Source organism: Salvelinus fontinalis, chromosome 4, assembly GCF_029448725.1.
Source record: "Salvelinus fontinalis isolate EN_2023a chromosome 4, ASM2944872v1, whole genome shotgun sequence".
Lineage (NCBI taxonomy): Eukaryota > Metazoa > Chordata > Actinopteri > Salmoniformes > Salmonidae > Salvelinus > Salvelinus fontinalis.
In genome coordinates, this window is record NC_074668.1 from 21562361 (window position 1) to 21580389 (window position 18029).

General features: G+C 41.6%; 1 protein-coding gene across 2 annotated transcripts in view; it reads left to right on the forward strand.

Moving 5' to 3' along the window:
• LOC129853332 (adhesion G-protein coupled receptor D1-like) overlaps positions 1–18029 on the forward strand; it is a 74067-nt gene that overhangs the window by 2670 nt on the left and 53368 nt on the right. The window contains exons 4-10 of one of the 2 annotated variants that reach the window (XM_055919256.1): positions 453–551; positions 1178–1300; positions 1515–1691; positions 3360–3617; positions 4780–4847; positions 5391–5546; positions 7356–7412. In XM_055919256.1, the coding sequence (XP_055775231.1) occupies positions 453–551; positions 1178–1300; positions 1515–1691; positions 3360–3617; positions 4780–4847; positions 5391–5546; positions 7356–7412 (938 nt within the window). The remainder of the gene's footprint in view (positions 1–452; positions 552–1177; positions 1301–1514; positions 1692–3359; positions 3618–4779; positions 4848–5390; positions 5547–7355; positions 7413–18029) is intronic. The other variant, XM_055919257.1, reaches the window with a different exon arrangement.

Sequence of the window (18029 nt, forward strand, 5' to 3'; positions counted from 1 at the left end):
CAAATACCATACTGTATTATTTCAACTATGGAAGCAGCAAGAGCTTTCCCAAATGCTTCCACAGTTGCATATATTGATAATTTGAATAAGCTTAAGGTAGTTTGAAACATCAAAGTGATTCGGAATGGAATACCTTGGGACTCACAATCGATTATATCAGTTGTGAGGGATGAGATCAAGACTTGAGAACGGCATTTCAAATATTTCCTTACAAAATGTACTTTGATCCTAAAGGGATATTATTGATCTGTTCCTGCTTGAACACTGTGTACTGAGCCCAGCATCACACTTAATCTCAATCCTGCTCACGCACCACATCTCTCACGGTGCCTAGTGTCTGTGCTTGTCTCTCACTGTTCTGTTGTGTTGTCTGGCTGTTTTGTGTTATTTGTGTGTATATATGTAAATCACCTGTTTCTCCTTTGTCTGTTTGTTTTCTATGTTTCACCTAGCTCTTCAAATCCACAAGCACACTGTGCTCCCTTCCTCCCATAACTCTTCCTCTGTGTATACCAATGACTCTGCCTACACTAATGTTTCTGCAACAGTAGGTGAGGAACATCACTGCTCACCGAAATGAATTTGTGTGTATAGTCAGTCTCCCTGCTCTGTTGGTGTTACTGTAGTGCTATCTGTCATGTTAAGGCTATTCAGTCTCCATCGTCTTTTGCATGGGGTACCAGCTCAGCCAGTAGTTGACATGAGTGTGTCACACACACTGAAACCTGAGGATGTTGGATTTGTCTGTGTGTGTGAGACGGTGTGTGTAGTCAGGGAGAGACAATTGTTTTCTTCACTGGAAAAAGAGCCGAGACTGCAGTGTGTAAATCGGGATTACACAAGCTTGGAGACTAGAGGTATAGAGATCTGTATCTAGAGTGCTGTAAAGTGGAGCTTTGCTTTTTAACCTCAACGTGGTGGGCCTATTTAGTTTTGTCTGCTTACATGATTTAAAGGGGGAGAACAACAAAGGGAAACACTTTGGTCATAGCTGACAACCATGGTAGGTCATTATGCAGTGGGGAACATTCCATATTTGGTGCAGTACAGAGAATTTGTTCATAAATCTATGACAACTGCTTGCCTATTAGTTTGCCTGTGAAAAGCCTAGTTCAGAGGAAAAACTGCCTCCTTTTCTCATCAGGCAAAATAATGTTGTTATTTCATCCTCCTGTAGACATAGTTGAAGGGATGGTCAACAAGGGGATCTATCTGAATGGAGATAATGGAGGCACATTTCTCCACTTTGGGAACTACCAGAACTCCTGCATTAGTGACCCCACTCTGTGTGGCCCTGAGGGTGAGTTCTGCCTGTCTCGATCTCTTCTCACCAACATTCTACAGCTACACAGTACTGACAAAGTGAATTGAAGTGATTATCTAATGGGGTAACTACACAATCTTGTTTATGTCGTTGAATGTAGATCTAAATGTATTACAATTAGCATAATTTTGTGTTCTGAAACAATTTTCCCTATTTTTGAATCTGATAAATCTATGTTCATGTTTTTCAGGGATTACATTTTCCTTCTTTTGGAAGAACCAGGAGGCAGAGTCCCGTTTTGCAATAGTCTCTGGAGGGAAAGTCATCTCCAATGGCTTCTCTGTCTATGCCAATGCCTACATTGGATACGTAGAGTTCTACACACGAGGAAACTTCAAGAGGTGGAGGGCTAACATCAATATACTAGGTATTTTTTTCCTAAAGATTAAAAATAATTATTTAAAAGAATGTTATAAAGCGGTCTTTAGATGTAGATGTTGGGATAAAAAAATATTCTTATATTAATACATGAGGAATGTATTGTGGTTTTCAATAATTTTAGATTTTTTGCCTTGAATATGGTTGATTGTAAGCAGATGGAGCTACAATCATCAGCAGACTATACTGTTGGTCCCAGAATTATTTTATGGATTCAATGATGGATTAAATGTATTCTTTATCTCAAACTATAAATGTGTCACATTTTACTGGCAAGCCTGTTTCCATATTGTTGCGTGACTATAGTAAATACTGAACCACATGCTAAATAGTGCATACGTATGTAACCTTTCATAGTATGTATGAAAGTCATATCCTTAAAAATGTCATATATTTCAAACTTGAAGGCCCAAGTGGACTCTAAAGGAAGTAATTTAAATAACATAAATATTATACTATAGCAAAACTATTTATCCATCCCCTACAATCTCAAACCTGGTCTGCTATTTCTGGAGGAAAACACATCATGTCGCTCTCTGCACTGCAGGTTCTTTGAATAAGAAAGGAACATTTCCAAGCCATTTTTTATTAGAGGAGAAAAATGAACAAATTCTCAAATGTCTTCCGTCATCTTGTTTATATTACAGGAATTCATGTGCACTTTTGATTTATTTGATTATTAGTTACAGAAGATCAAACATCATCTGGCTCTTATAATGTGCCATGACGATATGTCACCATTTTACCATGCAGTTGTTTAGCTTTTGATTCATAACAGAGGTAAAGCCTTAGATCTATGACTCAACCAGCTGTTATGAGACCTCTTCCAGTACCAGGAGACAGGACTGGTTTGGTAGACCTTGTCACAATGTGTTCGAGCCTAACCTGTGTTCAACAGAAACATCTCTATCTAAAATATAGAGAGAGACCAAAAGGAAAGAGAGATTGAACAAGTGAATGGGGAACTTCTTGGTGGGACATATGGTTTGTGTTTAAACCAATCCCAATGGGATAGCTGGGTGTTGGCACTCTGAGCCAACCTCCACTGGTGGAACTGTTCACAGGGAATATATTTTGGGATTCTCTTTATTGTCCGTTTACCTTTAGAAGTACTGGATATGTTATTTCCTCTTTGGATGAGTCTATTGAAACAATTTGGGGGGATAGAATGGAGGTGCTGACTGAATGGCTGCACTCTTAGAAAAAAGGGTTCCAAATAGGTTCTTCATCTGTCCCCATAGAAGAACCCTTTTTGGCTCCAGGTAGCACTCTTTTGGGATCCATGTAGAACCCTCTGTGTAAATGGTTCTACATGGAACTCAAACGGGTTCTACCTGGAACTAAAAAGGGGCCTTCAAGGGGTTTTCCTATGGGAACAGCCCGAAGAACCCTTTTTAGGTTCTAGATAGCACCTTTTTTTCTAAGAGTGTGTAGTGGAACATGGGGACATTTTGGGTGGATATTAGTGGAATAACACAGTTGTCTGACCTACTGTAGGCTATAATACCCACATACAAGAGTAGAACAAATATTAGGTGAACTTTGCTTAATTTCATGCAAAACGTAAATTCTCTAAGCCCAATAAAGAAGCCCTTTACTTTCCTGAGATGGAGGGTGGTCATGATTATGATTTCTCCGCTTCTCTCTTCCCTTTCAGGGCCCTTCTGGACCCACATTCTGTTCACCTGGACCCTGAAGGATGGTCTCAACATCTACATCAATGGGACATTCAACACCAGTGACCCCACTGGCAACGTGTCTATGAACTATGGAGACCCTTACCCTGACCTGGTCATTGGGACAGGAAATGACCAGTCCTATGGACACCATTTGACAGGTGCCTTTGATGAGTTTATCATCTGGGAGAGGGCTCTGTCACCAGAGGAGATCCTTATGTACTACAAGGCTGCCATAGGTAAGATCACATGTCACTGTCAGTCTGAATTTGTTCCACTCTTTTTTTCCGTGATGTGAAATGTTCGCTATGTTCACAATTTCCCCTGGACGGATGTGAGGAGAAAGAGGTTCAAAAGCAATTTCCATCTTGGTCATTTCCATAGACATTCCATCCACAGTACTGCCGCATGGAAGACACGACAACATATTAAACTGTACAAATCCTCCCCATCTTAAAATCATCTCACATACGTCTACCATAAAATTGTTTCACAATCTTCCACCTTATAAGGGTCTCACATATTTTTACCATATATAAGCATTTCATCTGATAAGGGCCCTGTACTGTTACTAAGTGTCCAGTGGGGATATAGGCCAAACACGTTGGTTTTAGATTAGGGGACTAAACTGATGTAAAAATATAAATAATACATTACCTATTTCATTGCTGCTTTGATTCATCTTGGGTGGTTCTAAAAACTCAAAAGAAATGGACAATGACTTCTGTATAGTCCTAGAAGTGTTATTCGGATCATGATGAACTATGTCTGCTGGTAAAAATTGATGAATCACTAGTCATGCTTATGGAAAATACTAATAATGTGGGTGTGGGCACCAATTCCCTGAGGCTTTGTCTAATAACTAGACCCATTGTGAAGGATTCAGGTGGTTATGTTGAAAGACTCAGGTGGTCTCAGTGCTGTTTCTTCCCCCCAGACATAACAGACATAAACAACAAAGTTGTCATGGTAATAGAAGGCATTTTATAATTTTACACCTGTAGAGAATGAATGGGACTAAAGAAGAACTGACTGTTGGAAGGGATGGTCCTAATGTAAAACCATATATGGTCATTAAGTGTTGCTGAGTGCACCTAGTGATATTTACAGACAGCATGATTTCATGACTTCCTTCCAACATCTCTTTGGCTTGTACAGTACCTATATGATGTATTAGGTGGTTGATTATATGAAGAGCAGGTACAATCCCACAGCACTTCTTTCCATCATTCCCTGGCTGGGGGAGGTCCAAACATCATCAGACACGTAGCAAGGAATCATCAATCTTTGGGACCTGAACAAATCCAGCTCTTCTCTAAGCTATCCATTTGGCATGTAGATAGTGTTCCTATAGATGACAGGTGGAAGGGTCGAATGGGTCTCATATATTTCTCCAACTAGGTGATGCTTGGACTTATCCTACCACAGCAAGTGTTCCTAAAGAAGTCTCCTCTACGACACAAACACCGGTGAGTTCTCAACTTTGGAGATTTATACAGATAATACATTTGGTGCCCATCTTGACCTCTCACCATAGGAATGTGCATGTCTTGGATATTTGAAATGGTTTTCAGGGTTTACAACTAGAACAGACACACGGCAGCCTCACAGGAAATTAGGTAGAAGCCTAGTGGTTGAACTGCCACCAACACAAACAAACAATTCATTCCTTATGGAACTATTGTTTTCCTTTAAGACAGGAATTGCATGGAACAAGGGATATTAAGAGCACATGTGAATGAACCTCTTCTGTTTATGAAACGGCAGTTGTGGACGTAGAGTGGCGAAAGCAGAGACAGCTGTTCAAAACAGCACAAAATGGGTCCCTGTAGGGCATGAAGCTGGAAAATAAGCAGCACACTTTTACAGCAGACATGAGCCAGAAAGAGTTCTAACTGGATAGGGTAATGGTTAAGTAACGTGTCCTGTGTATATTGGTCCCCTTCTGGTCTTGGGAGAGTATCTTTAGGGAATAAAATCTGTTTTAATGCATGGTGCTTGTTTTCCCCTAGGGAAACACAGATGTGTCCCATTCTATCACCACCAAGCTGAGTGAGGAGATCCACAGCTCCCAGGACCCTCTGCCCATGCAAGGCTTCCTGGAGTTTCTGCCATTCAGCCTGCCCAACAAGACCATCCCCCAAGACACTGCCAACAACCTCACACAGGTACTTTAACAAGGATAGAAGTACAGTGGGGCAAAAAGGTATTTAGTCAGCCGCCAATTGTGCAAGTTCTCCCACTTAAAAAGATGAGAGAGGCCTGTAATTTTCATCATAGGTACACTTCAACTATGACAGACGAAATTAGAAAAAAAAATCCAGAAAATCACATTGTAGGGTTTTTAATTCATTTATTTACAAATTATGGTGGAAAATAAGTATTTGGTCAATAACAAAAGTTTATCTCAATACTTTGTTATATACCCTTTGTTGGCAATGACAGAGGTCAAACGTTTTCTGTAAGTCTTCACAAGGTTTTCACACACTGTTGCTGGTATTTTGGCCCATTCCTCCATGCAGATCTCCTCTAGAGCAGTGATGTTTTGGGGCTGTTGCTGGGCAACACGGACTTTCAACTCCCTCCAAAGATTTTCTATGGGGTTGATATCTGGAGACTGGCTAGGCCACTCCAGGACCTTGAAATGCTTCTTACGAAGCCACTCCTTCGTTGCCCGGGCGGTGTGTTTGGGATCATTGTCATGCTGAAAGACCCAGCCACGTTTCATCTTCAATGCTTCTGCTGATGGAAGGAGGTTTTCACTCAAAATCTCACGATACATGGCCCCATTCATTCTTTCCTTTACACGGATCAGTCGTCCTGGTCCTTTTGCAGAAAAACAGCCCCAAAGCATGATGTTTCCACCCCCATGCTTCACAGTAGGTATGGTGTTCTTTGGATGCAACTCAGCATTCTTTGTCCTCCAAACACGACGAGTTGAGTTTTTACCAAAAAGTTATATTTTGGTTTCATCTGACCATATAACATTCTCCCAATCTTCTTCTGGATCATCCAAATGCTCTCTAGCAAACTTCAGACGGGCCTGGACATGTACTGGCTTAAGCAGGGGGACACGTCTGGCACTGCAGGATTTGAGTCCCTGGCGGCGTAGTGTGTTACTGATGGTAGGCTTTGTTACTTTGGTCCCAGCTCTCTGCAGGTCATTCACTAGGTCCCCCCGTGTGGTTCTGGGATTTTTGCTCACCGTTCTTGTGATCATTTTGACCCCACGGGGTGAGATCTTGCGTGGAGCCCCAGATCGAGGGAGATTATCAGTGGTCTTGTATGTCTTCCATTTTCTAATAATTGCTCCCACAGTTGATTTCTTCAAACCAAGCTGCTTACCTATTGCAGATTCAGTCTTCCCAGCCTGGTGCAGGTCTACAATTTTTTTTCTGGTGTCCTTTGACAGCTCTTTGGTCTTGGCCATAGTGGAGTTTGGAGTGTGACTGTTTGAGGTTGTGGACAGGTGTCTTTTATACTGATAACAAGTTCAAACAGGTGCCATTAATACAGGTAACGAGTGGAGGACAGAGGAGCCTCTTAAATGAGAAGTTACAGGTCTGTGAGAGCCAGAAATCTTGCTTGTTTGTAGGTGACCAAATACTTATTTTCCACCATAATTTGCAAATAAATTCATTAAAAATCCTACAATGTGATTTTCTGGATTTTTTTTCCTCATTTTGTCTGTCATAGTTGAAGTGTACCTATGATGAAAATTACAGGCCTCTCTCATCTTTTTAAGTGGGAGAACTTGCACAATTGGTGGCTGACTAAATACTTTTTTGCCCCACTGTATATACAGTCACACACACACACACACACACACACACACACACACACACACACACACACACACACACACACACACACACACACACACACACACACACACACACACACACACACACACACACCAAAGTATATTGTAATAGTTTGTATCAGGTCACAGACCCATAATGTTGTGTCCCACCCAGGCCTTTCTGAAGAGTGTGGGGGAAGTACTGTCTTCTGAAGTGGCTCGAGAGGATGAGGTAAATGAGTTCATGATATCTCTTTGAAATCACTGTGTGAAAGTCAATATTTGACAGGATAAAGGCAAATACGGGTTGACAGTAAACCAGCTATATGATACTAAATTGTGAATATGATCAAATTCATTCTGGCTCTAAATCTTTCAACACTAACATGTGCGAACACAGGAATGAGCGAGTTTGTGATTTCAATGTTCTGTAGACACTGAACAAACACACTTGTTTTCATATAAGCAAGCTGAACCAGATGGTCTTCGTGCATGAAAACAATAGACTTGGATGTGGTAGAGCATCATAAAAAGTAAGTCAGATGCCAGTTAATACAGTGTATATCAGAGGTGTACTAGCTGCAACCTGGACCCAGGGGTAGATGTAACATAGTAAATGTACAATATGTTATGAATTTTCACATTTTAGCTAGGTGACTAATGTTAACAATAGCTAGGTGGCTAGAGTTAGCTAGGCTAAATTACGGTTAGGAGTTGGGTTAAAGGGTTAAAGTTAGGGTTAGGGGAAGGATTAGCTAACATGCAAAGTAGCTAAAAAATAGTAAGTAAACTCAGCAAAAAAAGAAACGTCCCTTTTTCAGGACCCTGTCTTTCAAAGATAATTCGTAAAAATCCAAATAACTTCACAGATCTTCATTGTAAAGGGTTTAAACAATGAACCATTATTCAATTTCTGTTAGTCACATGTCTGTGGAACTTCTTTAGTTTATGTCTCAGTTGTTGAATCTTGTTATGTTCATACAAATATTTACACGTTAAGTTTGCTGAAAATAAACGCAGTTGACAGTGAGAGGACGTTTTGTTTTTTGCTGAGTTTAGTAGCAACATTTCTAATTAGCTAAAATGATAACGTTGTCCGTGATGAGATTTGAACGCGCAACCATTGGGTTGCTAGACGTTTGCGTTATATGCTACCCATCCACCCCGACCAGTCACCCTCCTTTCGTTTTTTGTCTTAAGTAACTTTCTGTTTTATGTAACCGTACCAAACACAGCATAGCATACTAATTTGAGTGTCAGATACATTAACTATGAGACCAAGCTGGAGGTGTGGACTCAAGTCACATGACTTGGACTCGAGTCTGACTCCGAGTCACAAATTTGATGAATTGAGACTCGGCTTGATATAAAATAACTTGAGACTTGACTTTGACTTGCAGCCTCAAGAGTTGAGGCTCAACTTTGACTTGAGACTGATGACGTGAAATTATTTTGACAGCTTTTGTAACATTTTGTCACTAATTTTGTGGCACAGAGTCTCCTTGGCTATTCTCCACGCAGCCAGAGACGGTATGGCACTTGCAAGAAAATAGATTGGCTAGTGAAACACACACTCTGCTTTCTGATTGGATCAGCAAGCGGTCAATCATTGCAGGTCAGGTGAGCAAGCCCAGTGAGAAGGTTTTGCGGGGGTCGCGAGTGTGAAACTGAATGGGAAAAATATTATTTTAATAGGCTACATATAGCCTACCATTTGTATTTTATCAGGGGTTGCTGCAGGACCGTTAGCACCTCTACTTCCCGTGGCTATGGAGGCTATATGCCGATGTGTGCTCATGATCTGAGGAGGGGGGAGGAATGGGGGATTTAATAATGTAATATTTTGTAGTTAAAATCCAAAAAGGCATTCTGATTGGGCACTTATATAGCCATACAATGTCATAAGGTACCGCCTTAATTACCTTGTTTAGGAAGCTCATGGATCACAGGGCAGGGTCAAATTGACAGTTTCTTTTCTCACAGAGGGAAAAAGGTTGTTCACTATTGCAGACAACTACAGCTAGCTTCATTAAGTTTTGGTAGTGGCACACTGAATAATTATAGCTAGTTTGCTAAGCTTTGGTCAGAATGGATATCTGAAAATGGCTGGGCACTGCCAAGAGCAACAAAAACTGAGGACCACCATGTCGAGACCGATGCCGAGCTCACCGAGCAGCCTGCTAGCCCGACCACCGAGGTTGAGGAGCCTAGAAGCAAATGCAGTACCCACCCCTCCCCCACACTGCCTGCTGACCAACTAGATGGAGAAGAGCCATGGCCTAGCACCAGCACAAGGGTAACATCACAACAAACACCTGCACCTCCGTTACCCCTGCCACTAGCACCTGACAACCTTAGTGATGAGGAGCCAGCACAGGTTTGTCTTGACACTTACCCGATACACATTTTCAGTGGGAGAAAGCGGGCCTTTTGTAGCGCCTGGTTCAAGGTCTGCATTTGGTTGTGGTGCACCTTATGTCATCTGAGGATTTGATAGAGGACTTTTTCAATATGTGTAGCTTCTTTAGGAAACACACAGTAGCTTTTTATTTCATTGTTTTATTTAACTAGGCAAGTCAGTTAAGAACAAATTCTTATTTACAATGACGGCCTACCCGGGCCAAACCCTAAACCAGACGACACTGGGGCAATTGTTCGCTGCCATATGGGACTCCCAATCACGGCCAGTTGTGAAATAGCCCAGGTTCGAAACAGGGTCTGTAGTGACGCCTGTAGCACTGAGTTGCAGTGCCTTAGACCGCTGTGCCACTCGTGAGCCCATAGTACTGCATAGTACACTGGGGAAAAACTGAAATTACTTGGACTGGCCATCTCACCACAGTGTCAGTCATTTTGAACTTGTGCTCGGTAAAATCGAATCTACTTGCACATATGGCACAGATGTGAGACTTGAGACCACAGGCTTATTGAAAGCAGTGACAGAGCCAAGCTTAAGTTTATTTCTAACATGACTCACAAAATCCTGGGGTTCCTTGATCCTCCTAACAAGTTACTGCAGTTTGAAGCTACTGATCTACACACCGGTGCCAAACTTGTCCACACTGTACGTATGGGTGCATTGAAAACCTGCGATGTGAATTTGAAAAGCTTTGGGAGGCATGCCTGGAGGGCACGAGCACACCGGCTCCAAGCAAACGACTGAGACTCATGAGTAAAACTCTGCAAGAGTACAATATGTACAGTAGTTGTAAAGCACTGTGGACCAGCATAATGAGGGACTGTAAAATACTGTTTTTCAGCTCATTGGATGCCGTGCTGGGGGAAATGTCATTGCAATTAAAATAGTCAACGGGTGGAAGCTCTGTGTGCCATTGATCTCAAGAGCCCAAACGTTTGGGATGTGAGCAATACCAAGCCATTGTTGGATCGAACCAAAACTGAACCAGTGGAAGCAGAGTTTATTGTGAGTCGAAATTTCTTGCAAAGTGAAATCGCAACTGCTGCCAACAACAACAAATGGATCCCACTCAGTGTTTTTCAAAGATATGGCAGGCCTTTGTCAGCAGTGCTGACTGTGCTGTTGGCACTGAAACATGGATTAATATTTGGTGGCATCTACGTTTGGGGCCTTCTCCACCCTGAAGAACGTATTCAGTGAACACAGACGCAGTATGTTACATCAACGAAAAGCCCAGCTTGTCCAGCTGGCATTTGAGAGGGACCTGACAAGTACATTTCGCCAGGAAGGAGAAGGGAATCAGACACTTCTCATAAGGTGCAACACATAATTGAGGAAGCTGCAGCTCTTCTAAATGGTAAGCTACAACCTTTATGGCCCTGGACGCCATGCCAGAATATTCAATTCATTGTTTTCCCCTCATGCCTGGTTGTTTGGCAGTTTTTTTATGTAATGTGTAGTTACTTTAGGCCTTCGCTTTTTACTTCAATGCATGTTAAATTTACTTGTGATTCTTAATATGTGCTTGCTTTTGCGTGTCTAATTGCTATTGATAGATATGCAGCTTTGCGTTATTTTATGGGTATAGGGACAATGACCAATGTAGCCTATTGGTTGTGCTCAGAGGTGAGCCCTGGCATGGTGCTCCTATTTGTATTTGTATTTATTCAGGATCCTGGGGTCCAGCAAAGTTAAGGCAGTTATATACAATAAAAAAGAACACTTTTCACAACACATTGTGTTCTCTCAGGCCACTACTCTACTACCGCATATATGCAATACAAAATCCATATGTACGTGTGTGTAGAGTGCATATCTTATCATGTGTATGTCTGTCTATACCTGTATGTGTGTCTCTTCACAGTCCCCGCTGTTTCATAAGACGTATTTTTATATTTAAAACAAAATCTGATTCTACTGCTTTCATCAGTTACCTGATGGGGAATAGAGTTCCAGGTAGCCATGGCTCTATGTAGTACCCTGCACCTCCCATAGTCTGTTCTTGACTTGGGGATTGTGAAGAGACTTTTGGTGTCTTGTGGGGTATGCATGGGTGTCCGAACTGTGTGCTAGTTTTTTAAACAGACAGCTCGGTACATTCAGCATGTCAACACTTCTTACAAAAACAAGTAGTGATGAAGTCAATCTCTCCTCCACGTTGAACCATGAGAGATTTACATGCATATTATTAATGTTAGCTCTACGTGTACATTTAAGGGCTGTCCTGTTCTGAGCCAATTTTATTTTTCCGAGGTCCCGCTTTGTGGGACCTGACCACACGACTGAACAACAGTCCAGGTGCGACAAAACTAGGGCCTGTAGGACCTGCCTTGTTGATAGTGCTGTTAAGAAGGTAGAGCAGCGCTTTATTATGGACAGACTTCTCCCTATCTTAGCTACTGTTGTATCAATGTGTTTTGCCATGACAGTTTACAATCCAGGGTTACTCCAAGCAGTTTAGTCACCTCAACTTGCTCAATTTCACATTATTTATTACAAGATTTAGTTGAGGTTTAGGGTTTAGTGAATGATTTGTCCCAAATACAATGCTTTTAGTTTTTGAAATGTTTAGGACTTACTTATTCCTTGCCACCCATTCTGAAACCAACTGCAGCTCTTTAACTTTTTAGGGATAGGGGGCAGCATTTTCACTTTGGATGAATAGCGTGCCCAGAGTGAACTGCCTCCTACTCTGTCCCAGATGCTAATATATGCATATTATTATTACTATTGGATATAAAACACTCTGAAGTTTCTAAAACTGTTTGAATGATGTCTGCGAGTATAACAGAACACATATGGCAGGCAAAAACCTGAGAAAAAAATCCAAACAGGAAGTGAGAATTCTGAGGCTGGTCGATTTTCAACTCATCGCCTATTGAAATCCCAGTAAGATATGGATCTGTTTGCACTTCCTACGCCTTCCACTAGATGTCAACAGTCTGTAGAACGTTGAATGAAGCCTCTACTGGGATGTGGGGCCGGATGGGAGGTGTTTGAGTCAGTGGTCTGGTGTCAATTCCTGGTCATGCGCATTCCACATGATATCGTCTTGTGTTCGATTACTTCTGTAGACACAAAGGAATTCTCCGGTTGGAACGTTATTGAATATTTATGATAACAACATCCTGAAGATTGATTCTCTACTTAGTTTGACAAGTTTATTCGACCTGTAATATAACTTTCTTAAGTTTTCGTCCGACGTTCGCCTGGACCTGCGTGAGCGTTTGGACATGTGTACTAAATGTGCTAGCAAAAGTAGCTACTTGGACATAAGTAATGGACATTATCGAACAAAACAACAATTTATTGTGGAACTAGGATTCCTGGGAGTGCATTCTGATGAAGATCATCAAAGGTAAGGGAATATTTATGATGTAATTTCGTATTTCTGTTGACTTTCTGTTGAAATGTTGTTTATATCTGAGCGCCGTCTCAGATTATTGCATGGTGTGCTTTTTCCGTAAAGTTTTTTTGAAATCTGACACAGCGGTTCAAATCAAATCAAATCAAATGTATTTATATAGCCCTTCGTACATCAGCTGATATCTCAAAGTGCTGTACAGAAACCCAGCCTAAAACCCCAATCAGCAAGCAATGCAGGTGTAGAAGCACGGTGGCTAGGAAAAACTCCCTAGAAAGGCCAAAACCTAGGAAGAAACCTAGAGAGGAACCAGGCTATGAGGGATGGCCAGTCCTCTTCTGGCTGTGCCGGGTGGAGATTATAACAGAACATGGCCAAGATGTTCATAAATGACCAGCATGGTCAAATAATAATAATCACAGTAATTGTCGATGGTGCAGCAAGTCAGCACATCAGGAGTAAATGTCAGTTGGCTTTTAAATGTCAGTTGGCTTTTCATAGCCGATCATTAAGAGTATCTCTACCGCTCCTGCGTTCTCTAGAGAGTTGAAAACAGCAGGTCTGGGACAGGTAGCACGTCTGGTGAACAGGTCAGGGTTCTATAGCCGCAGGCAGAACAGTTGAAACTGGAGCAGCAGCACGGCCAGGTGGACTGGGGACAGCAAGGAGGAGTCATGCCAGGTAGTCCTGAGGCATGGTCCTAGGGCTCAGGTCCTCCGAGAGAGCGAAAGAAAGAGAGAAAGAGAATTAGAGAGAGCATACTTAAATTCACACAGGACACCGGATAAGACAGAAGTACTCCAGATATAACAAACTGACCCTAGCCCCCCGACACATAAACTACTGCAGCATAAATACTGGAGGCTGAGACAGGAGGGGTCAGGAGACACTGTGGCCCCATCCGATGATACCCCCGGACAGGGCCAAACAGGAAGGATATAACCCCTCCCACTTTGCCAAAGCACAGCCCCCACACCACTAGAGGGATATCTTCAACCACCAACTTACCATCCTGAGACAAGGCCGAGTATAGCCCACAAAGATCTCCGCCACGGCACAACCCAAGGGGGGGGGGGCGCCAACCCAGACAGGAAGATCACGTCAGTGACTCAACCCACTCAAGTGACGCATCCCTCCTAGGGACGGCATGAAAGAGCACCAGTAAGCCAGTGACTCAGCCCCTGTAATAGGGTTAGAGGCAGAGAATCCCAGTGGAGAGAGGGGAACCGGCCAGGCAGAGACAGCAAGGGTGGTTCGTTGCTCCAGGGCCTTTCCGTTCACCTTCACACTCCTGGGCCAGACAACACTCAATCATATGACCCACTGAAGAGATGAGTCTTCAGTAAAGACTTTAAGGTTGACACCGAGTCTGCGTCTCTCACATGGGTAGGCAGACCATTCCATAAAAACGGAGCTCTATAGGAGAAAGCCCTACCTCCAGCTGTTTTTTTGGTTCTAGTCAGGATTCTAGCAGCCGTATTTAGCACTAACTGACGTTTATTTAGTGCTTTATCCGGGTAGCCGGAAAGTAGAGCATTGCAGTAGTCTAACCTAGAAGTAACAAAAGCATGGATTAATTTTTCTGCGTCATTTTTGGACAGAAAGTTTCTGATTTCTGCAATGTTACGTAGATGGAAAAAAGCTGTCCTTGAAACAGTCTTGATATGTTCGTCATAAGAGAGATCAGGGTCCAGAGTAACGCCGAGGTCCTTCACAGTTTTATTTGAGACGACTTTACAACCATCAAGATTAATTGTCAGATTCAACAGAAGCTCTCTTTGTTTCTTGGGACCTAGAACAAGCATCTCTGTTTTGTCCGAGTTTAAAAGTAGAAAGTTTTCAGCCATCCACTTCCTTATGTCTGAAACACAGGCTTCTAGCGAGGGCAATTTTGGGGCTTCACCATGTTTCATTGAAATGTACAGCTGTGTGTCATCCGCATAGCAGTGAAAGTTAACATTATGTTTTCGAATGACATCCCCAAGAGGTAAAATATAAAGTGAAAACAATAGTGGTCCTAAAACGGAACCTTGAGGAACACCGAAATGTACAGTTGATTTGTAAGAGGACAAACAATTCACAGAGACAAACTGATATCTTTCCGACAGATAAGATCTAAACCAAAAACTGATATCTTTCCGACAGATAAGATCTAAACCAGGCCAGAACTTGTCCGTGTAGACCAATTTGGGTTTCCAATCTCTCCAAAAGAATGTGGTGATCGATGGTATCAAAAGCAGCACTAAGGTCTAGGGGCACGAGGACAGATGCAGAGCCTCGGTCTGACGCCATTAAAAGGTAATTTACAACCTTCACAAGTGCAGTCTCAGTGCTAAAACCAGACTGAAGCAAAACCAGACTGAAACCAGACTGAAGTATACATTGTTTGTCTTCAGGAAGGCAGTGAGTTGCAGCGCAACAGCTTTTTCTATTTTTTTTTTAGAAGAATGGGAGATTCAATATAGGCCGATAGTTTTTTATATTTTCTGGGTCAAGATTTGGCTTTTTCAAGAGAAGCTTTATTACTGCCACTTTTAGTCAGTTTGGTACACATCCGGTGGATGGAGAGACGTTTATTATGTTCAACATAGGAGGGCCAAGCACAGGAAGCAGCTCTTTCAGTAGTTTAGTTGGAATAGAGTCCAGTATGCAGCTTGAAGGTTTAGAGGCCATGATTATTTTCATCATTGTGTCAAGAGATATAGTACTAAAACACTTGAGTGTCTCTCTTGATCCTAGGTCCTGGCAGAGTTGTACAGACTCAGGACAGCTGAGCTTTGGAGAAATACACAGATTTAAAGAGGAGTCCGTAATTTGCTTTCTAATGATCATGATCTTTTCCTCAAAGAAGTTCATGAATTTATTACTGCTGAAGTGAAAGCCATCCTCACTTGGGGAATGCTGCTTTTTTAGTTAGCTTTGCGACAGTATCAAAAATACATTTTGGATTGTTCTTATTTTCCTCAATTATGTTGGAAAAATAGGATGATTGAGCAGCAGTGAGGGCTCTTCGATACTGCACGGTACTGTCTTTCCAAGCTAGTCGGAAGACTAGGTTGCATTAAGAATAAGTGTATCTTTAATTCTATGTAAAACATGTATCTTTCATCAAAGTTTATGATGAGTATTTCTGTTATTTGATATGGCTCTGCAATTTCTCCGGATATTTTGGAGGCATTTCTGAACATGGCGCCAATGTAAACTGAGAATTTTGGATATAAATATGCACATTATCGAACAAAACATACATGTATTGTGTAACATGATGTCCTATGTGTGTCATCCGATGAAGATCATCAAAGTTTAGTGATTCATTTTATCTCTATTTCTGCTTTTTGTGACTCCTATCTTTGGCTGGGAAAATGGCTGTGTGTTTTTTGGACTTGGCGGTGATCTAACGTAATCATATGTTGTGTTTTCGCTGTAATTTTTTTTTTAAATCGGACACAATGGGTAGATTTAACAAGATGTTTATCTTTCATTTGCTGTATTGGACTTGTTAATGTGTGAAAGTTAAATATTTCAAAAAAATACTTTTGAATTTCCCGCGCTGCCTTTACGGCGGAATGTTGTCAGGGGTTCCGCTAGCGGAACGCATCTCCTAGAAAGGTTAAGTGTTACAGTGATTTCACTCGCTGTAGTAGCTGACGTGTATAGTGTTGAGTCATCCGCTAACATAGACACTCTGGCTATACTCAAAGCCAGTGGCATGTCATTAGTAAATATTGAAAAATGTAAGGGGCCTACACAGCTGCCCTGGGGAATTCCTGATTCAACCTGGATTATTTTGGCGAGGCTTCCATTAAAGAACACCCTCTGTGTTCTATTAGACTGGTAACTCTTTATCCACAATATAGCAGGGGGTGTAAAGCCATAACACATATGTTTTTCCATCAGAACTATGATCGATAATGTCAAAAGACGCACTGAAGTCTAACAAAACATCTCCCATAATCTTTTTATCATCATTTTCTCTCATCCAGTCATCAGTCATTTGTTTAAGTTGATGTGCTTGTTGAATGTCCTTCCCTATAAGCGTGCATAAAGTCTGTTGTCAATTTGTTTACAGTAAAATACCATTGTTTCAGGTCAAACACTATTTTTTCCAAACGTTTACTAAGGGTTGGTAACAGGGTGATTGATCGGATATTTGAAACAGTAAAGGGGTCTTTACTATTCTTGGGTAGTGGAATTTATTTTGCTTCCCTCCAGGCCTGAGCGCACACACTTTCTAGTAGGCTTTAATTGAAGATATGTCAAATAGGAGTGGCAATATCATCCTCTGTTATCCCCAGTAGTTTTCCATCCAAGTTGTCAGACCCCGGTGGCTTGTCATTGTTGATAGACAACCATTTTTTCACCTCTTCCACACTCACTTTATGGAATTCAAAATTACAATGCTTGTCTTTCATAATTATACTTGGATGTGTAATGTCAGCGTTTGCTAATCTTGCCAATGAAAAAATGTATTAAAGTAATTGGCAATGTCAGTGGGTTTTGTGATGAATGAGCCATCTGGCTCAATGACTGATGGAGCTGAGTTTGCCTTTTTGCCCGAAATTTTATTTAAGGTGCTCCAAAGCTTTTTGCTATTGTCCTTGTTGTCCACTTCAGGGATGCTGAAATTGGCATTGCATAATTTCATCTCACTGACTGGTGGTAGGTAGCCTTTTGTCCATGGTCCTGAATCGATGGTTAAAGTGTGTGCTTTTTTAATGAGCTCATCTTGGGCTATAAGTCTTCATGGGGCTTCTCTTCAAAATCACATGATTTATTGTGTGCTAAATGGCAGTTGTTGTGTATATGGCTGCATTTCAGATAGGCCTAAATTTTTGTACATTTTGTATGTTGCAGTAGTATAGGACCAATACCGTGTGTAGCCTACTAAAAGAAGTAGGCAAACGTTGACTCTGTTATCATTCATTTGCATTACAGTCATTGTGTGATAGGCTACTGTAAAAGTTATGTCAATACTATGAAAACGACACAGCCTACTTTATTGCTCTGCTCTCTTCCTATAGCATGTGGGTGTGTGTTGCCCTCGGAATGGGCATTTACTCTTATTC